The 19,933-nt window shown below is 36.9% G+C and overlaps 1 protein-coding gene across 4 annotated transcripts in view; it reads left to right on the top strand.

Annotated features, from left to right (window-relative positions):
- The first annotated feature begins 1,776 nt into the window (after positions 1-1,776).
- KIF6 (kinesin family member 6) overlaps positions 1,777-19,933 on the top strand; it is a 353,330-nt gene continuing 335,173 nt past the window's right edge. For 3 of the 4 annotated variants that reach the window (XM_036217600.1, XM_016154315.2, XM_036217601.1), the window contains exons 1-3: positions 1,777-1,941; positions 5,738-5,847; positions 10,409-10,483. In XM_036217600.1, coding sequence (XP_036073493.1) covers positions 1,876-1,941; positions 5,738-5,847; positions 10,409-10,483 — 251 coding nt within the window. In that variant the 5' untranslated portion in view covers positions 1,777-1,875. The remainder of the gene's footprint in view (positions 1,942-5,737; positions 5,848-10,408; positions 10,484-19,933) is intronic. The other variant, XM_036217598.1, reaches the window with a different exon arrangement.

The raw sequence follows: 19,933 nt of genomic DNA, 5'->3' as shown, positions 1-19,933 counted from the left end.
TCTCTGTGTCCTTAGCATCTGGTTCTGTCACTATTTTTTATTTTCACCATTCTGATAAGTGTATAGTAACAGCTCATTGTGGTTTTAATGTGTATCTCCCTGGTTGATAATGATGTTGAACATCTTTTCATGTACTAACAGTGTCTTTTGAGATGCCCATCCTTTTATTTATTTATTTTCCAGCTTTACTGAGATATAATTGACATATGTTTAAGGTGTAGAAGGTGATAATTTGATACATGTATATATTGTGAAATTATTATTATGATTAGGTTAGTTAACACCTCCATCACTGCACATAATTATCGTGTGTGTGTGTGTTATAAATTTACTCTCTTAGCAACTTTCAAGTATATCATACAATATTGTTAACTATTATCACCATGCTATACATTAGATCCCCAGAACTTATTTCTCTTAAAACTGGAAACTTATATCCTTTGACTAACATCTCCTTATTTCTCCCCACGCAGCCCCTTACAACCACCATGCTACTTTGTTTCCATGAGCTCCAATTTTTAGATTCCACATATAAGTGAGATCATACAGTATTTATTTTTCTCTGTATAACATTTTACTTAGCATACTTCCCTCCAGTTTTATCCATGTTGTTGCAAATGGCAGGATTTTTTTATGGCAAAATAAGATTCCATTTTATATTTAAATACATATATATTTATAACTCCATTATAAATATAAAACATAGTATATAATGTATAAAAATATTCTATTACATATACCATATTTTCTTCATCCAATCATCCATCAGTAGACATTACATTGGTTCCATAGCTTGGCTAATGCTGCAGTGAATATGGGAGTGCAAAAATCTCTTAGGCATCCTGATTTCAATTCTTTTTGATATATACCCAGGGATGAGATTGTTGGATCATGTAGCAGTTCTGTTTTTAATTTTTTGGTCAACTTCCATACTGTTTTCCACAGTGACCGCACCAACTTTACATTCCTACCAACAGTGCACAAGGAATCCCATTCTTTCTTGACATGACCATTGCATGGGAAAGTCCCCCTTCCTCCAGTCTTGGCTTCTTCGAAAACAGAGCTGAGATGCCTTTCCACAGAACCCCTTGCTTACCCTGACATGACTTGTAATTTCCTACTGAAAATCTGTCTCCTTCATTAGATCCTAATGGACAGAGCTAGTTTTGCTCAGCTCAAGATATCCAGTCAGCATACTGATGTCACAAGCCAAGTGCCATTTCTTCAGTGAATGGATAGTAAAAAATGAAATAACTCTGTTTTATTTATATCCCACATACAAGTGAAATGGTTCTCTCAGAGGGAAGGAGGGGAGAAGAGGTAGATAAGGGTAAAAGGGGGTCAAATATCTGCTGATGGAAGGAAATTTAATTTTGGGTGGTGAACACTCAATGCAATATGCATATAATGTATTATAGAATTGTACACTTGAAACTTACATGATTTAATTAACCAATGTTACCCAATAAATTTAAAGAAAAAGAACAGAATCACTTCAATGCTAAAAAGATATGTTGGTACATTTGAAAAAAAAGTGGATTAAGGACTAGGGAATGGCACGGTGATTATCACCTCATTAACCACTCTCTAGGCCAGCTCTGGAGCTAAACCCACAGTCCACGCCTCCACTTCAGGCATGCGCAGCACTCTCAGCTCACTCGCCCTCACCCCGACCATAAACTTCTCCCTGGGGGCCGCCCCACCCTATTATCAGCAACCAATTAGGAAGAGGAGGCGGTCCTGGTTGGCGCGGTGCTCCTTGGGTAGTGTCCCTAGTTACTGTTGCTAAAGCTGCCGCTGGCCGTAGGCGGTGGGGGTCTCATTTGAGGAGCCCGGGCCTGAGAGGTCAAGGGTCAGTTCAGAGCCGGGGAGGAGATGGTAAAGCAGACGATCCAGATTTTCGCCAGGGTGAAGCCCACTGTCCGGAAGCAGCAACAAGGGGTATGGGTTGAAGCATTGAAGGCGCGGGCGGGGCGAGGCCTCCCAGGCCGAGGGAGGGGCGGCACGCGAGGGGCCTGGGCTCGGGTGAGAGGTTCCGAGTCGGGTGCTGGATGCCCGCAGGAATCTAGCACACTGTCGGAGGCGCCCCGACAACCAGCGCAACGCTGTTAGGCATGCGAACAGACACCCAGGCACTCCCAGCCAGCACAGCTCTGCGGGCGCAGATGTGCGGTGCACAGAGCCTCGGACACGCGCCCCGCCCAGGGACACATGTTCACGTAGCAGGGCAGATGCGTGCACAAATGTCTGTTTGTACACTCAGAGACCGCGCCTCGACGACTCAGCCTTATTGCCCCTTACAAGCCGCGCAGTTCTGGACACACATGCCCTCTCAAATATGTTTCACACATGGGCAAAACGTGCAAGCAAGAGATGCGTGTCCATAAATGTCTGAGCTGTTACGGATAATAGATATTTAGATACACAAGGCATACACTATGGCTCTGCACACAGTGGGCCCTTAGAATGTGTTAACTATTGTCATTCTGAAACAGAAACATGAACGGTGACATATACTCATTGCAGATATATTTATGCGTCTGACACAAAGAATACACATAGTTTTCATAAAGAAGACATTAACTGAGCACTTACTAGGAGCTTCCAGTAGTATGCTAAGTTCAGAAAGGTACATAGAAGGTTAAGACGTTGTCCTTTCTCTTAACAGAAATACTTTGAATGCTTCTTAAATGTTTCAAATGTTGTTTCTCCCTAGAAAGAAGCATGGTCATTCTTACCACTTAGGTGCTTTCTTTACATTATCCTTGATTCTCATGAGAACTCCGCAAGGTTGATATCATTTCCCACCTTTCATAGATGAGGAAACTGTCAGGTTAATTAATGTGGCCGAGACACCCACCTGTGCATGACAGAATCCTGATTTTAATGAAGGATTTTTTTTTTTTTTTTTTAATTCCAAAGCTCTTACTTCTTCAGACGAAACCTCTTTGTCTCACAAAGTGAGGATTTAAGCAAGGGTAATCTGGGTCCTATTCATCAGTGCCTGGAATAATATATTAATAATATTTTACCTCTCTCATATCTACGCTTCTACACTGTGTATATGTATAAATGTAACATCATAGCATCTCATAGTTTAGCATTTGATTCATGTTATTTATGTATTTAAAACAAAAAGAATATAATGTCTTCGTCATCATCATTATCTGTCTTGTCACTCATGGAATACATTTAGAAGATGCGTAAAAAGACTCCAAAGAAAATACTGGCTTTAAATGTACACACACACACACACACACACACACACACACACATATTTAAGGAATAAAGTAGTGTAGAAAGGAACCATGTATATCTTCCCAATTTCTCTCCTCTTACATTCACTTACAAGAACTTTTTAAAAAGGCATCATATGTAGAAAATGTATTATATGAATTATACCCCCTTCCATTTCTTAGCTAACAACGTTGAACTTATCTGTGTAGATTCAGCAGTCAAAAGTAGGGACTGGATGTGGTGATGTGAGAAAATGGGTAGAGGCAGGATTGGGAGTAGAGCGTGTGTGTGTGTGTAGGGGGGGGGCGGTTAATGGAGAATCTTGGATTTAGTATTGAACTTTCTCTTTTCTTAAAATGCACTGTTTGGGTATTTTAATCTGCCTCTCCTTTTTTATTTCATTGGTGAGATTCTGTGGAGTGGATTGTTTGGTACTCCAGGAAGTATTTTTTAGCTGTCATGCAGTATTTTAATAATGTCAGGTTTCTTGCCAAGATGCAACATTACGCCACATACACAAAAATAAGAGAACACAGATGAATAAATTTTGATTTAGTGTATCCCTGCTGTCCCTTAGAAATCCCACTTTTAGCATCCTATCTTTTTGTCCCCAAAAGATTGTTTGATTGTTTCTCTGACTGGAAATGCTGCTTGTAGCATTTCAAAGGTATTTTTTTCTTTCCCCTTCATTTTATGGCTCCATTTCTTTATTAATTGTATTTCTTAAAGCACTATAAATTAAATTATAATGTTTTACAGGTTAATAAATTAGAATGTACATAAGATGAACCTCTGGTAATTTTAACAGTAGCAGGGCTTTTCATTTGTATAGTGCTTTGTATATTTTAAAACATTTTCATATTCATCTTTGCGTTAGATCTAATTATCTTCTAAAAAAGTGTACCCTCTCTCAGATACTTTTATGACTAAGGGTAGAAAGCCAATCTATTAGACTAAACAAGTTTTCTGGTTATTAGGGATTTTTCTTAATGCCTCAGAGAATAGTTTAATGAGAGTAGTGGAGGATGACTATTCTAGTTGATTGTCCTTTTTGTCTTCTGAGCACTGAATGTTATGGACTTTTTTTTTTTTTTTTTAAATATTTGGCAACCCTTACTCTTGTATGCTTCATATCTTACCTCTTTCACTCATCTGTCTAGGCAGTAACCTTTTTTTAAAAAGTGTAGTGCCCTAGAGGATAAAATTTTTAAATATCTCTTGAGAAAACCTACCCAGAAAGCATTGGACCTGATGCCATTACTTTCTACAAATAATTTTATTTTATAGAATGACTTTTCTACATGAATTCTCCACATTTTAAATGAGAGGGTTCAATAAAAATCTGCTTAGGAAAATTATTAAGACTTTCTGGAGATTTAGGTGAGCTTTTACTTGTTTAAGAATATGACTTTCCCCCCATTATCCAGCATCTAAATGGGTCTTAAACAGGAAGTATTGCCTGTTAGAAAGAATTTTATATCCTGGCGAAAGACAAGAAGTCTTTTTTAAAAATCCCTAAATCTAATGACTAACATTTTTTATGGTGCATTACAAAATGCTTCCATTTCCATGACATCATATGATCCCCACAGCAATCTTGAAGGGAGGGCATTCTGTTTTCTTCATTTTATGTATAAAGAACTGAGATTCTGAAGGTGATGGCTGGTCACACAGCTGGTAAATTGAGATCAGCATTGGACCCAGGTCTTTGGACACCAAATCTTATCCTTTTCTTTATTCCACATGACCTCTTTGTAGGCTTAACTGTTGATTTTCCTGGCCAATAAATAAAGGAGAGAAGAGAATCAGAGAATATAACAGTTGAAAGGTGGTTGGTTGAGACCCTTCATTTCCATGTCAGCTTAGAGAGGTTAAGCGATTTTTCTCAGGTCATTTGCTAATTAGTGGCTGAGCTAGAAGAACCTTGAAAGAGACATCAAAGACATAAATTTTATGTATCTTCTGAAACCAAACGTCTTTTATCAAATTTCTGACTATATCTCATGGAAACTCAGGCTTTTTCGAACATAACTTGAATTAGAGCATTCATGTGAGCTCTCTGAGAAGTCTCAGACCTAGTCCTTTTATCTCTGTGTCCAGCATTTTACAAATGTTCAAAAATACTTGTTGGTTGTAGTAAAATGTTAATTCCTAGTACATAATTCCAAAGCAATACTTAGATAATATGTTGATTTCAGGGCTATTAATTTCTCAACAACAGAGACACTCAAAAATGCTCAAATTTGAATATTAGATCATTTAAGAACATCTGAGATTTAACAGAGCATTGGTTTGGGTTTTAACTCTTGTTCAGTTCCGTATATTTGTTTGAGTCTGTACATAATTTAAAGAGGAAAATTATCCAAATTATAATATGTTATTACTTTTTATCTTAAAAGTATAATTTTTATAGCATTACAAAGCACAGCATAAAAACATGGTCACAGTTCAAACCATAATTCTACCATTTTGTATTCATTCGTTGTCTTTATATTTGCAGATTTATTCCATAGATGAAGATGAAAAATTAATACCTAGCTTGGAAATTATCTTACCACGTGACCTGACAGATGGATTTGTGAATAATAAGCGAGAAAGCTACAAATTTAAGTAAGTTTGTCTTCTTTGTTTTTGTTTTGTTATTGAACTAACGAAATCATTAGCATCATTTCCTGGGGAGAATGTAGTGTAGTTCTCTATCTTATCTAGTAGATAAAATTCAAGTCGTCATTTCACTGCCGTGCCCGAAGTTGGAAAGAGGGTGTATTTCTCTATCCAGTATGACATCCTAAGATTCCAGGCTTTCTTTACTATGTCTGTATTATCCTTTTCCTACTTGACCCACTGTGGTTAAGCACTTACAGAAAGTTCACTAAACTTTATTATAGGTAGGAGTTTAAGGTACAATCTCTGTGTTGTACAGGTGAGCCTTCTTTATACATAAATGCTATATGGAACTCATGTGCACATATGTACACTCAGTATCTGTATTGTCCAATAAAGCAGCCACTAGCCACATATAGCTCTTAAGTACTTGAAATGTAGCAAGCCCAAATCAAGATATGCTGTAAGGGTAAAATATATCAAGGATTTTTGAAGGCCTAATATGAAAAAAAGAATACAAAATACTTCAAAACTTTTTTCATATTGATTTCATATTAAAATGATAAAATTTTCGGTCTAATGGGTTACGATATATTATTAAAATTAATTCCACATTTATTCTTACTTTTAAAAATATAGCTGCTAGAAAATTTTAGATTATATATGTACTCAACATTTATAGGTTATATGATGTTTTTATTGGACAGTGCTGAACTGTACAGTTGAGATGAAAAGTATCAAACAGCCACCCCTGGATTGTCATCAGTGCCTTTGGTCCAAAGACTCTTCCCATAGCCAGGCCTTGAATTTGGGGAATATGACTGTTGTCTGTCTTTATTCTTCAGTTTCAGATTATTTCATTGTCTTCAATCTCCACTTTTGATTTTTGGAGAAGTTCGAGCCTACATAAAATTCGATCTGTAGCCCATACTTAGGTGTTGAAAATCTGGATCCTACCGAAGGAATACTAATTGCTCACTCTTGCATTTCTCTCTAGGCTGTTTTATATAATCCTTATTTGGAGACTATTTCTGCCCTTTAAATAAAACCATCCCAAATACTTTTTACCTCTCTCTCTCTCTCTTCTCTAATTTACTCTTATTTGTCTCATAAAGATTTTCTTTGGTCTTTACTCTCCGCCTTATATCTTTCATGCATATTTCTCTCTTCCCATTTCCACTCTGTCTTCTTGCAGGATTATTGGATTGGCACATGGTAGCATAGTGAGGTGTTCCTCACCTTGTCTTTTTGGTTCCCTGTTGCCTTTCATTCTCTCCTTGAAGGAGTAGCCTCATAATAAATGACTTCCTTTTTCCGAAGGGGCATTCTCTCATTGATGTAAGCATGCTACATACCTTGGTGGCTATGACTCCATGACAGCTGTCTTAGGCCAGTCTCCATAAAGCCATAATTTGCTAAAACATTTTATTCAGCATGATTGTTTAATTGTTAAGAAACAATTGACCATGTCTCTATCTATGGGCTCTTTCCAAAGTATTTTTTACATTATGTAGATACAAACAGAGTATATTTAAACATATGCTTTTGAAAATGTGCTGCTCGCTTATTTTTAAATCTCTTAATCATTCTTTTTAAATCTCTGAATTAAAAATATTGGCTTTAGTATTTCAAATAAAGAAATTAATAAAATATTTAACTTATACATATGTTCAGAGATAAATATTTAAACATTTTAAAGGCTGCTTTCTCCCCCCAAAATTCATTCAATCAATGAATTTTTATTGACCATCCACTATGTGCTGTTTTAATAGCTAGGAATATAGCAGGGAACACAGCAAAACTCCTACTCTTATGGTGCCTACATTTTAGTGGGAGAAGATGAACAAACAGACAATAAGTAAAATTTGTTTCAGAAAGTGTTAAGTGCCTTTGAAAAAAGTAAGGCAGGGAAGGGTACTAAGGAGTGCTGAGGTGAGGGACAGCAATGTGCAGGGGTGGTTACAGCATTTCACAGAGCAGTCAGGGAAGGTTTACAAGAGGGTGATATTTGAACAAAAACTTGAAGGAGGTAAGGATCCAGACATTCAGCTATCTGAGGGATGAGAACTTCGGGTGGGTCTCTAAGATATAGCAAGAGCAAAGTCCTTGAGGTGGGAGAATGCCTGAATCATTTGAAGATAAGGGATCTGTGTAGCTGGAGGAGAGTAAGCAAGGGGGAGGGGGAAAGGGGAAGGTTAAACGGCCAGCAGAGTGGCCAGATCATATGGAGCTTTTTCCCAAAGTGCCATGGGAAAGTAATTGAGAGTTTTGAGCAGAAGAATGAAATAATATCACTTATATTTTAGCAGGGTCATTCTTGTTAACATGTAGAATAAAGACTGTGAGTAAAGGAGTCAGGCAAGAAATTTTGTAGCTTGGGCCAAGGTAGTGCAAATAGATATGTTGAGAAATGTTGGATTCTGGATTTGTTTTAAAGGTCACATATGTCAGAATTTGCCGATGGGTTGTATATAGAGTGTAATGGAAAAGAAGAGTCAAGGGTACCCTAAGGGTTTTGGATTGAACTTTTAGAAGGATGGAGTTTTCCATTTACTTGAGTGAGAAAGACCAGTACAGTTTTGGGGTGGAAAGAGATCAGTATATGCCAAATTTCAAATGGAGTTTAGAAACAGCCTATATAACCACCTAATAAATGGAAGAACCTCCTAGGAATCGGGAAACCTAAAACCTAAGTCATGTCTCAAGGAGATTATTGATTTGCTCCAGGGCCATGTGTAAATTGCTTTATCTCTTTGGAATAAAGCAACTTCTTTCTCTATAAAAGATTAGACTCAACTCCTTGAACTCTGTGTTTCTATTTTACTCTTTAGTGGTTTTCAGAAGCTAGCTGATCACATGCCTTTTTGGATTATTATGCAACCACATTATATAAATAAAATATTTTGGGATGATATTTGATGTTTAATGCACCCTGTATGATTTACCAAAACCCCTGCCATCTCTTTGGTTTACATAATGGTAGTAATAATTCCTGTTACTTAAGGAGATGGATTTGGGAATGGCTGTTGATTCACTCACTCATCATTGACCTGGTAAAGAATCAAATCAGCCTTATCATCCTCATTCTCAAAAGCACTCCTGGGTCTGTATTCAGATATCACGAGAAACTGAGCCGTGGAGAGCATGTGAGCAGTGATGTAATTTGTGTTACGTCAGTGTTCATGTCTGAAGCTCTGTTGCACCTCTAAAATATACTCTTACCTGCTACATGAACGTGACATAGTAGCCAGAGTGCCTCACAATGTCTTTGTATACAGTTTCATTATTTTCTTCTTCATGAGGGATGTCGATAAGCTATAGGGATCTTTTGAAGTTAATGTTGATTGAAGACAATGAATTTCATTTCATTTTATATTTCCAACTCAGCTCCAGACATCCTTCTGATGTAGTGAAAACAGTCTTACATTTCGTGTAGTCTCTACTTGAAATGAACATGTGCCCAATTTACTTGTGTTGGCCAGCACATAGACCAAAGGTTTCTAAGACACTCTGAAAGCTGCTTAGGATGCCCTCAATATGTTCGTTTTAAATGTTTTGCTTTAAAGTGCCACCCCCTCCCCCATTTTTATTTGGAAAACTTATAAGTATGCAGTAAAGGTTGAATAATGCAATCAACTCTCCTATACTTTGTGTGAGAAATTCACTTGTTAACATTTCACCCTGTATACTATATTCTCTCCCCCTCCCCCATCTCTGTCTTTCTGTCTGCCTGTCTCTTTCTTTCCCTCTCTCCCTCTCCCTCTTCTCTTGGCTATCCATGATGTTTTAACGGGGGACATGCTTTCTGGTAGCAGCTTACCATACTGTAAAAGAAAGGGTCTGTGTCTTCTACCCCAGGTATTCCACTGCACTTGTGATCCTGTATTAAGCTAAGTCAGAGTGCCATTGCATGAAGAGTGAAATTAACACCATTCCACCTCCCTATGCCCCTAGCCTTGCCAATCTGATAAAGACTTCTCTTTGCAGGGCAGGTCTGTCTTAATCTACTTTTTGACTTTTCACTGATGATCAACAAAGTGAACAAACTTTCCTGAAAATTAAGTAGCTAATACTAGTTTGGATGTAATACCTAATTAATGAAAAATAAACTTTACTTCAGAATTTTAAAATTAAGTTCAATAATCATACATTGCCCAGTTGCATTCTTTTTTACAGGTAAGACATGAGAAGTTCTTTGGCTGTTTACATCCTGTTCTTTGGTTTCCATTTCATGCACTTATCTAGATTTGAATTTGATGCCAATTGCAGACACTGTCCCTCTTGAATGCTAAAAACACACAGTTTATTATTTGGTTCAAAGCTGCTGCAGTTTTTCAGAGGGATTTATTGTACAGATCTTGTCAAAGCAATACTGTGTACCCACCATTTGTATACAGGGGTACAACAGCAGAGTGTGATTGTGACTACAGGGCAAACATTGTGTTAGGTTAGGTAAGCCTACTGATGTAAATGTGGGGTAATTTACAAAGCTGTTAGGAAAAAAGTTATTAATTCAATAGCATTTGAAGGCTCAGCTTTTAAATAATTGCTATTTTCACCTGTGCAGATTTCAAAGGATTTTTGATCAAGATGCAAACCAAGAGACTATTTTTGAAAACATTGCCAAACCAGTTGCTGAGAGGTAGGATTTGCTGTGTTTTGTTCAGTGGATTAGTGGTTTTTCATCTTGTCTTCAATGCTTGGATAATTGTGGTAATGTGCGTCAGTATATCAACTATATTCCCAGGCTGCAGGGCACGTAATTATGATAGCATTAATACCTTTTATTCACGTAGCCATTTGTTTTAGATTTAGATTATGAGCCTCGAAAGCCAGATTTGCTCACGAGCTAGTGAGGCAGACAAAATAGGTGTTATTACTCGCATTTTCAAAGATATGTACATCTCTGAGGATCGGAGAGATTAAGTGCTCAGGGTTGGTGGCTAATAGTGGCAGAGTCCCAGAAGCTTTTCTAACTGTTAAATCCAGTAGACTTTCCTCAGTACAGTATTTCGAGCATATGATTAGATGGGTGACACCTGGGAGGCCTAGTAATAACCAACCCAGCTCTACCTCAGTGCAATATCCATATTTCAAAGCTTGGCCCTTAGCTTCTAGGTCCCTTATGTTTCTGTATATCCAGATAATTCCAAGCTGCTTACTACTAGAATCCAACTCATAAGAGAATACTGAATAAATCAGAATGCTTTTTAATTTTTTTAAATTTTTCATTCAATTAGAATGGACATCTAATATTATTTTGCATTAGTTTCAGGTGTATGGCATAGTTGCCAGGCAACATTTACAAAGTGATCCCCTCAACCAGTCCAGCACCTACCCACACACAATCTCCACAGTACCACTGACCATCTTCCTTATGCTGCACTCTATATCCCTGTGGCTATTTTACCCAGCCCCTGACACCCCTTCCATCTGACAATCACCATTTTGTTCTCTGTATTTATGAGTCTGTTTTTGTTTTGTTTGTCATTTGTTTAGTTCCTTAGATTCCACATATAAGTGAAATCATAATGGTATTTGTCTTTCTCTATCTGACTTATTTCACTTAGTGTTTTTTGATTAATATATATTGGCAGTATCTCCTTGGGAGTAGGCACTGAAGCCCTTTTTAAGCACACTCTCTTCTTGTAGCAGACTTATATAAGAAACTAGTACTTAACAAGGTTGCTTTCTGATGCTGAAATTATTTGTGTGATTTTAATGACCTAAAAATCCCCATATACATCTATCTTTATGATTAAAATGAAATCTATATTTGCTAAATAAACTCATTTTTTTTTCAAGTTCACTCATCAGTATACCCTTTGCCAGGAACATTGCTGGAAACACATTGCCACATTTTGTCTCTCAACTGTTTTATGAATCCTACTCAAACCATGCCCTTCTCTCTCTTTTTTTCCAGCTTTATTGAGATATATTGACACATAACATTGTATAAGTTTAGGGTGTGCAAGGTCTTGATTTGATATATTTATAAATTGCAAAATGATTATCACTATAGTATTATTTACCACTTCCATCTCGTCACATAATTACCATTTCGTTTTTTTGTGGTGAGAGCACTTAAGATCTGCTCTTTTAACATTCAAGCCTATGATACAAGATTATTAGTTATAATCACCATGCTGAACATTAGATCCCTAACCTTGTTAATTAAGTCTTCCTCTTTCAATATAGTCTTCACAGTGGGTAAAATATGATTAAGTAGGCTTAAGCAATTTTAGTTATAGGCATAATAAGATAACATGCCTTTAGATTACATTTAGGTCTCCTAGATTGGATGTCACACATTTCTAAAATTCTCTTCTTTATTAGTAATTTTTTGGTTCATGTCATTTTTCAGGGAGTTGATATCATGTGTTTTATTATAAAACTTCCTAAAATCATCCAGGGAGGAAAACTTAGTTTCTGTTTCATGGATGTCTGGGTTTTCTTTCCATTCCTGACTACCTCTCCCATCTTGAGCCCTCTCCCTCTCCAGCTTTTGCTATGCCCTCTACCTGGAATTCTCTTTCTTTAGAAGTCTGCCAAGTCGCTTCCTCATGTATCACCTTCTCAGTAAGACCTTCCTTTATTACCCTATTTGAAACTGCACTTCCTATCACCCTTTTCTATTTTATTTTATTTTTTTCAACACTTATCACCATCTGACATATGGTATATTTTGATTACTTATTAGTTTTTTGTCTATCTACCTTTCGCTAGAACAAAAACTCCATGAAGGCTGGGGATTTGTTTTGCTCACTGACTTACAAAGATACCCGACCCAATGATAACAAGATTTAAAAAATGACAGGCAAGACATTTTTATCCAGGCTGCCCAAGTCCGTCCCAGTGGATCATATCTTTCATCAACAGGAAACATTTTTTTAAATACTTTTCTCCTTGTAGCTCATTTTTCCGGAAACTATTTCTGCTATTTTTTTTTTTTTCTGTCAGTCTTTATATGGTTTATCTTTCTCAGTCCCTTAATTCAACTGCCTTGGGACATTTGGTTTCTAAGTATAGGTCTGGTAAAGAAAATATACTTGACTTTTGCTTTTTTTAAGCCAAATTGTGTGTCTGATCTTTAATTGGTTAATTTAACCTGTTTATATTTATTATGATCACTGTAATGGGGTTTGGAGGTATTCCTCCTAACGCCTATCGAGTTTTTTTTCCATGTATCATATACTCTATTTTCTTTTTCCTTTCATGCCATTTGTTGGTTTGACTATGCTCTTTGTTATTGTTACTGCTGCTTTTCATTTTCTTATTCAAGGTGTACATTGTACTTCAGCATCTCTTTGTAGTGTAAATTCAGATATTTAAGCTTGTTTATATTTTTCTCAGTATCCAAAATTTCTCTTTCTATCTCACTTTCTCTTAGGGCTGTAGCATACGTTCCCTAATTCACCTTACTTGCAGAATTGAGATCAACTGATAATTTCATTCTGGATTACTATTAATCATTTTTATCATCATAATCCATTCATTCATTCTTATTATTTATTTATTTATTTAATCGCTATTTCTTATACTCATGCCTATTTCTTAGGTTTCTTTTTAGTTTTGCTGGTTACCATCCTCTAATAATATTTTAGAGAGCATTTAAGACTGGGAGCTTTCTAAAGCCTTTCATTTTCATTTGCCATTGAAATGGCAATTTGGGTAAAAAATAGAATTCTGGGTTAAAAATTTCTTTCTCTCATCACTGAGAAGCTATGGCTCCATTGTCTCTTTGCATGCTGAATAGATGTTAATGTCAATCTGGATATTATTTCTTTTTAGGAAATATGTGTTTTTACTTTCTGGATGTTTTAAAGTTCTTTCTTTTTTCATTTGTTTTTATGAAATTTTATATTGGTGAGTCTAGATATGTTTTTTTTTTATGTTCTTATCTCTCATTCAGCCATTTCAGTCTGAAAACCCTTATATTCAATCTCAAGGGTTGCCACATTGATCATTTCTTTGATAATTTAAAAAATAATATCATTCTCTCCAACATACCTATTCTGTCCAGAACTACCAGTGCTCTCTCTCAAATACTATAACTGTCCATTCACATTCCAATGTCTTTGTCTTTGTTTCAAGTTCTGGAAGAATTTGTCAGCTCGGCCTTCAACCATGATAATTTGCTTTTGAGCCATGTGCATTCTCTATCACCTACTTCTTAAATATTTAATTTTTACAATTTTATTTTTCATTCCTAGGAAATGAAAAATAGCCTATTCTTATTTATGCATGTGATGATATCCTCTCTTTTCCCTCTTAACACATGTTATCTCTTTTTGAACCATTGGCTGTTTTTCCTATATACTTTTTCTTTATGTGTATGTTCTTCTCCTGTTGAATTTAGTGCCTTGCTTTCCTGGTTCAGATTTTTCTCAGATATCTGATAATTCTTAGTGGCGACCTCTTTCTGTCATTTGAGAGTACCACTGTCTAAGAGCGTGGTTTCTATTCACTGTGGTTCACTCTAGTGTCTCTGGGGAAGGGATGGCATGTACTGTTGGCAGGGTGTACTCTGAGCTTATCTGCTGGGTGTAAGAGCCCTGTTTCCTCCTGGGTGTTGCTTACCACCAAGGGCTCTGGTCACTGTCACTCATCCAGGCTCCCGCTCTGCAGAAATGTGTGCTGCAACAGTGGATAGTCAGATGGAGGCAGATGCACATTTTTTTTCATTCAGCTCTGAAGGAGAGGATTATTAAGCAAAGGAACTCACTGAATTAAGAGCCTGGGATGGGAGGATCATGATTTTTATTAACTTTTAAATATGTCATATACAGTATGTTCACACTTTATACAAGCTTGAATTGTTTGACTTTGAAATGATAAACATAAAATATCAGTAAAGTCTCATTTATACACAACATTTAAAGTAATATTTATTTTATAACTTGAAAGCTCTTTTAAGAATTCTATAATTTGGCAGCCCAGGTGAATGGAATCGTGCCACTTTCGATGTTAAACAGAAATGTCTGCTATTCCCAGTGAAGATTAGCCCTTGGGAACACATTGCCAGTAGCTCTGCACAGGCCCCTTAAAGCTGTTGTGTTTGGGTTAATACATTGTAGCTTCGGCACATGGTAGCTTCATTCTGGTTACCGTATACAATTAAAGTTAAGTAAAATCAACCATATTTCTATAGTTCGGAAATCTCAAGAATTAAGACTCATCTTTTTCCATTTAATTCAAATCAGTGATATGACTGGAGCTGCATGACTGGTGGTGATAAATTATAAAGCTTTAACTTTGTATCATTGAAATTAAGTCAACGAATCTTATGATATAATACATCTCCACAAGGAAATACTTCATCATGCTGCCTCTTCTAAACTGTGTTTTTTCTGAAATATATCCTATATTTTTAATAAAATGTTAAAAAATTTCCCTTTACCATATTCATTTTGCTCATTAGTTTAGAACTGATTTTTATAAAGGTAAACTTTAGTAGATCCACAAATGTGTATAGTGTATGATATTGCATCATATGAAAGAATTCGTAGTTTTAGTTGATATTTTACCTGGTAATATGCTTCTCAAGCTGGAATTTATCAATCTTGGGAACATGTGATGGTCTATCAGGGGATATCTGAAGCCACAAGCTAAGTATGGTATGTTACCCTGGAGTGTCAATTTTACATAAAGATTTAGTGAGAAAACTTTGAAGTCTATACTTTCCAATGTCACACTGTGTGCACCTGTGAATCTGCAGCATCTGAGTTTTTCAGCCAATCTTATGTTTTACCTAAAAGCTTGGGGCACAGGAAATTTACTTTATTTTGGAAATAAATAAATTTCCAGTGAGAGATTTTGGAAAAATTTGGAAACTTGGTGTTTTTGAGGAACATGGTGGTTTGACCAAGATAAGCAGGGCGCACACTGCTAGGAGGATTGGTTGTGTCAATGACATAGGTCCCCATAGTTTGCACTGGACAGCTAAATATCTGCTCTGCAATGAAGCCAACCAGGTTGGTTTTTAAAGAGCTATCAGTCACCTTGTAAACCATTGCTTTTTAACCTTTGATTTCATCATTGATGAACAATATCAAGCACAGCATTTTGATTTGTACTAAGACAGAAGTGAAAGGAAAAGGAAAAGGAAAAGGAAAAGGAAAAGGAAAAGGAAAAGGAAAAGGAAAGCTTGCAGGGCTACCCTCTCAGACCAGGAGAAGGATGTGCTCTGGCTGTGTAGGAGGCCATGGTTTGGTGGAGGAGATTTTCTCATGAGATGGCAGTCCTACACTCCCAATGGGACCAGGGCAAAGGCCTAGCAGGACTCTCATCTGTAGCTCTGGGCAAGAGGCTTTTCTGATGATGCTATGGGTCACATAGCTCACCCAGTCCTGCTACCTAAGTAGAGGAAAGATCTTGTACCTTCGAGCTGAAGAGACCAGAATTGGAGAGGAGAACCACGAGAGAGTATTTTTAAAAAGTAAAATAAAATCTTATTGGTTAGTTATTTACCTCTGTGTACTTATGCTTCTACCACATCTGTCTCAAAAATTTTGACATCAAGTGGAATAATCTAATTCTGGCCCCAGCCCTGTGACTAACTCATTATGTGACTCTATATCAGAACTGTCACTTCTGAATCAGTTATTCTCTTTGAGAAAAGGAATGCTACTAATACTAAGTTAAAAGGTTGTTTTGAGGACGAAAAGAAGGCACATAAATAGAGAACTCAATTCCCTATTTAATGTAAAGGATGAGAAGTTGCTTTAAAAATATGCCCTTTGACTACTGGCTCCAGATCAAGATGAAGTAGACACATTTTTCTTAATTCCTCTCACTAAGTAAAGATAAAAACTCTGGACATTATCTATGAAAGAAATATAAGAATGTTCTCTAAAAGGTAGAGAGAAGGAGACAGGCTGGTGAGGGACCTTAGGATCTGAGGAATGACATGACGATGAGTTCCCTGGGATTTTTTCCCCTCATGTATCCCAGAATGCATACTGGAGAAACTGGCAACCAACAAACACAATATACTGAGACAAAAGTACCAAGAAAAGTCTTCCCTCTGCAGCCAGAGGACCATGGTTTTGATAATATGATGTAGTTATGCAAGATGTAACCACTGGGGGAAACTGGGTGAAGGGTACACAGACCTACTCTGTACTCTGTAACTTCCTATCAATTTATAAATGTTTCCAAATAAAACATTAATAGTCCCAGCTATGAGAATTTTAGTGGCATTTGTTCTGTCATGTTCTTCTATTCAGTAAATTAGGTAATCTAAATTATTAGATTAGAACTTCTCTCCCAGGACTCAATAAATCTAATCCCATTTGACATTCACCAAAACATGCCTGCCAGTAAGAACTTTATTTTTCTCAGAGTTGGTTTTCAAGTGGAAAACACTGGTCACCACCAAATTATACAAAAATCCATTGGCTCACTGATCTGTTCAACTTCCGGCCACAAGTTCATTCACCAGATGCATCGTTTACAAACATGTACCTGTGCTTGGCTCCACTTCCTGCTACACTGAATTTCCTGATAACATTACATTTCTGGCTTTGGGGATTTTACTAACTTTCAAGTATAAGGCTTTTAAAATTATATTTTCAACTGACAATGTGGGTTTGTGGTTAAAAACAGGGAAACGTATCAGCTAAAACTATGAAATTATACAAGAAGATGGCCTTGAGGTGCTCCACCAAGGTCTTCACAAAGAAGATAATTTTGGCACTCCACCTACAGCTAGTGAATTTGGAGAAAGCAATGGCAATCCATCTAATAAGCATAGATTTTACTAAGGATGCATGCTTAAAATATGGGTTTTATTATTGTAGGTAAAAAAAAAAATGAGTCTAACTCTGGATATTTCTTAAGAATAACCAATTAAGAAATTTCATAATACTGTAATTTGTGCAGTGATAACTATGAGTTAAAGCTATTTATAATTTATTTGATAAAATATCTCTAAAAATGGCCTGAGAATTTTATGAAGGGATTTTTGTTGTGGAGATTATGAGTTCTCTGACAGAGCATATACACATGATGAAAATCACTGGGTCAGTGGTAAGATAAAAAGCATTGCTTGAATTAAAAAGACAGTAAAAGAGACTGACTGACCAATGGATCAGAGATGCTGTCACATACCAGTGTGGGTCCTTAGTTAAAAGATAGCCATCTTAGGCTGGCACCCCTTCAAGCAGAGCCTGAGGCTAGGATTCTAGTGAGAGTAGTTTATTAGGGAGGTGAGTCCAGAAAGCAGCAGTAGGGGAGTGAGGAAATGAGACAGGGAAGAAAAGGAAACCACTCTTATGTACATTAAAGACAGGTGACTACTGTGGGCAGCTGGGACTCAATCCAACTGGTATTCTCTGGGGGACTCTGAGGAACATGTTTCATCGGTTTCCCACCGAAGGGACAAAGAAGCTCCTTTGTATTTAACCATCTTTGTTCCTCGCTGGTTGGGGCCTGCTTCCAGGGTGTTTATACCTTGGCACCTCTAGCCTCACCTATATATGAATTAAATAAGAACTTGTAAGCAGGACAAGTGTGTGGGCAGAGAGCCAAAGGCCCGTGCAGTGAGAAGGCATCAGTGTGAGTGCAAACAGGGAACCCCGAGTGGATAGGGTGGGAGCAAGCTAATAGTACACCCGCATTTCTCCCAGTTGTAGCCTGAAAACTTCTGGGCTTCTCTCCTCAGCACTTATCCTGACAGCAAAGCAGATTAAAACAAGATCCAATAGAAAAACAAAAATTGACATTATTCGTATCTACATCTTTAAGTGCCATTGGGTTCTCAAAATATTGTGATACCAGAATAGAGAAGAGAAATTATCTGCACACTGAAGATGGATGAGCATGCTCTGCATTTCTCCCCAATATTCTGAAATTCTCATACTTGTATCATTTTTCCAGTTAATTCTAGAAGATAGTAGAAAATTTCCCTCATTTATAAATAATAAAAATATATATATTTTTTATATTGCTATCTTTCAAACATATCAAGTGTGTTCCTACCTCAGGGCCTTTGCACTTGCTAATCCCTCTGCCTAGAACTCTGTTCTCCCAGGTTTGCTCCTGGCTTATATCTTCTTGTCTCTCAGGTTTGTGCTTTAATGTCTTCTCGTGAGACATTTTCTGACCACCCTACATCATCCCTCACTCCACACTTATTCCTCATTCTGCTCTATTTGTCTTTATAGCATGTATCATCAACTAATATATCATCTACAGTGTTAACTTGTTAAATTTGTTTATTGCTTTCATCTTCCTACTCAAATGTAAACTTTGTGAAGGCAGGGACTTTTCACCCTTGTTCACTACTATCCCCCAAGTCCTAGGACAGTTTCAGATATATATTGGATATTTGTGAATATTTGTTGAGTGAGAGAATTAGCGCATGGAGGATTATCTCTTAGGTGCTGTAGTCTTCTCTGTCTTTCTGAATGCATTAGAAATGGGCTTTATTTCTTGTGAAAAAAAAAGTTTTACTTTTGATTCCTTCCTAAAATAACACAATAGATAGCTGCTCTTTTGTCTAGTCTAGTGATTCTCAAAGTGTGGTCTCTGGACCAATAGCATTAGCATCACCTGGGAACTTGATATAACTATACATTCACAGGCTCACCCAGACTTGCTGAATCAGAACAGCCTGTGTTTTAACAAGTCCTCCAGGTGATTCTGATGTACACTAAAGTTTGAGATCCACTGATTTAGGCATAAAGTTTAACACAGGTACTCATGGTATTGGTCTTTAACAATATCTTTCCCAGAGATCTGAGATGCACTCTGAACAACTTTACAGTTATGAAACTGGCATTTGTTTATAGTTTCAAAATAAATTGAAGCACCTTATTCTACAAGCGGGGGAGGCTTTGTGGGCATGGAACCTATGCAGTAGCACAGAGCCCCATGTCAGGAAGGGCACCCCTCTTGGTTTCGTACTTTCTTGTTAACACTGATAAGATGATTAAAAAGAATAGAGAAATTAGAAACTGTTTAGACTAAATTAGGTAACTAACTGATGATTATTTTTCAGGAATTCAGACATTTTCTTTAAAGAAATTATTTTAGGGGGACTATGTAACACATCGATTAACTGTACACTTTGGAGCCATGTAAGCATGCT

The sequence above is a fragment of the Rousettus aegyptiacus genome, unplaced genomic scaffold, assembly GCF_014176215.1.
Source record: "Rousettus aegyptiacus isolate mRouAeg1 unplaced genomic scaffold, mRouAeg1.p scaffold_m13_p_1, whole genome shotgun sequence".
NCBI lineage: Eukaryota > Metazoa > Chordata > Mammalia > Chiroptera > Pteropodidae > Rousettus > Rousettus aegyptiacus.
The sequence above is the reverse complement of the archived record's forward strand: the minus strand, read 5'-3'. Positions and strand labels throughout refer to the sequence as shown.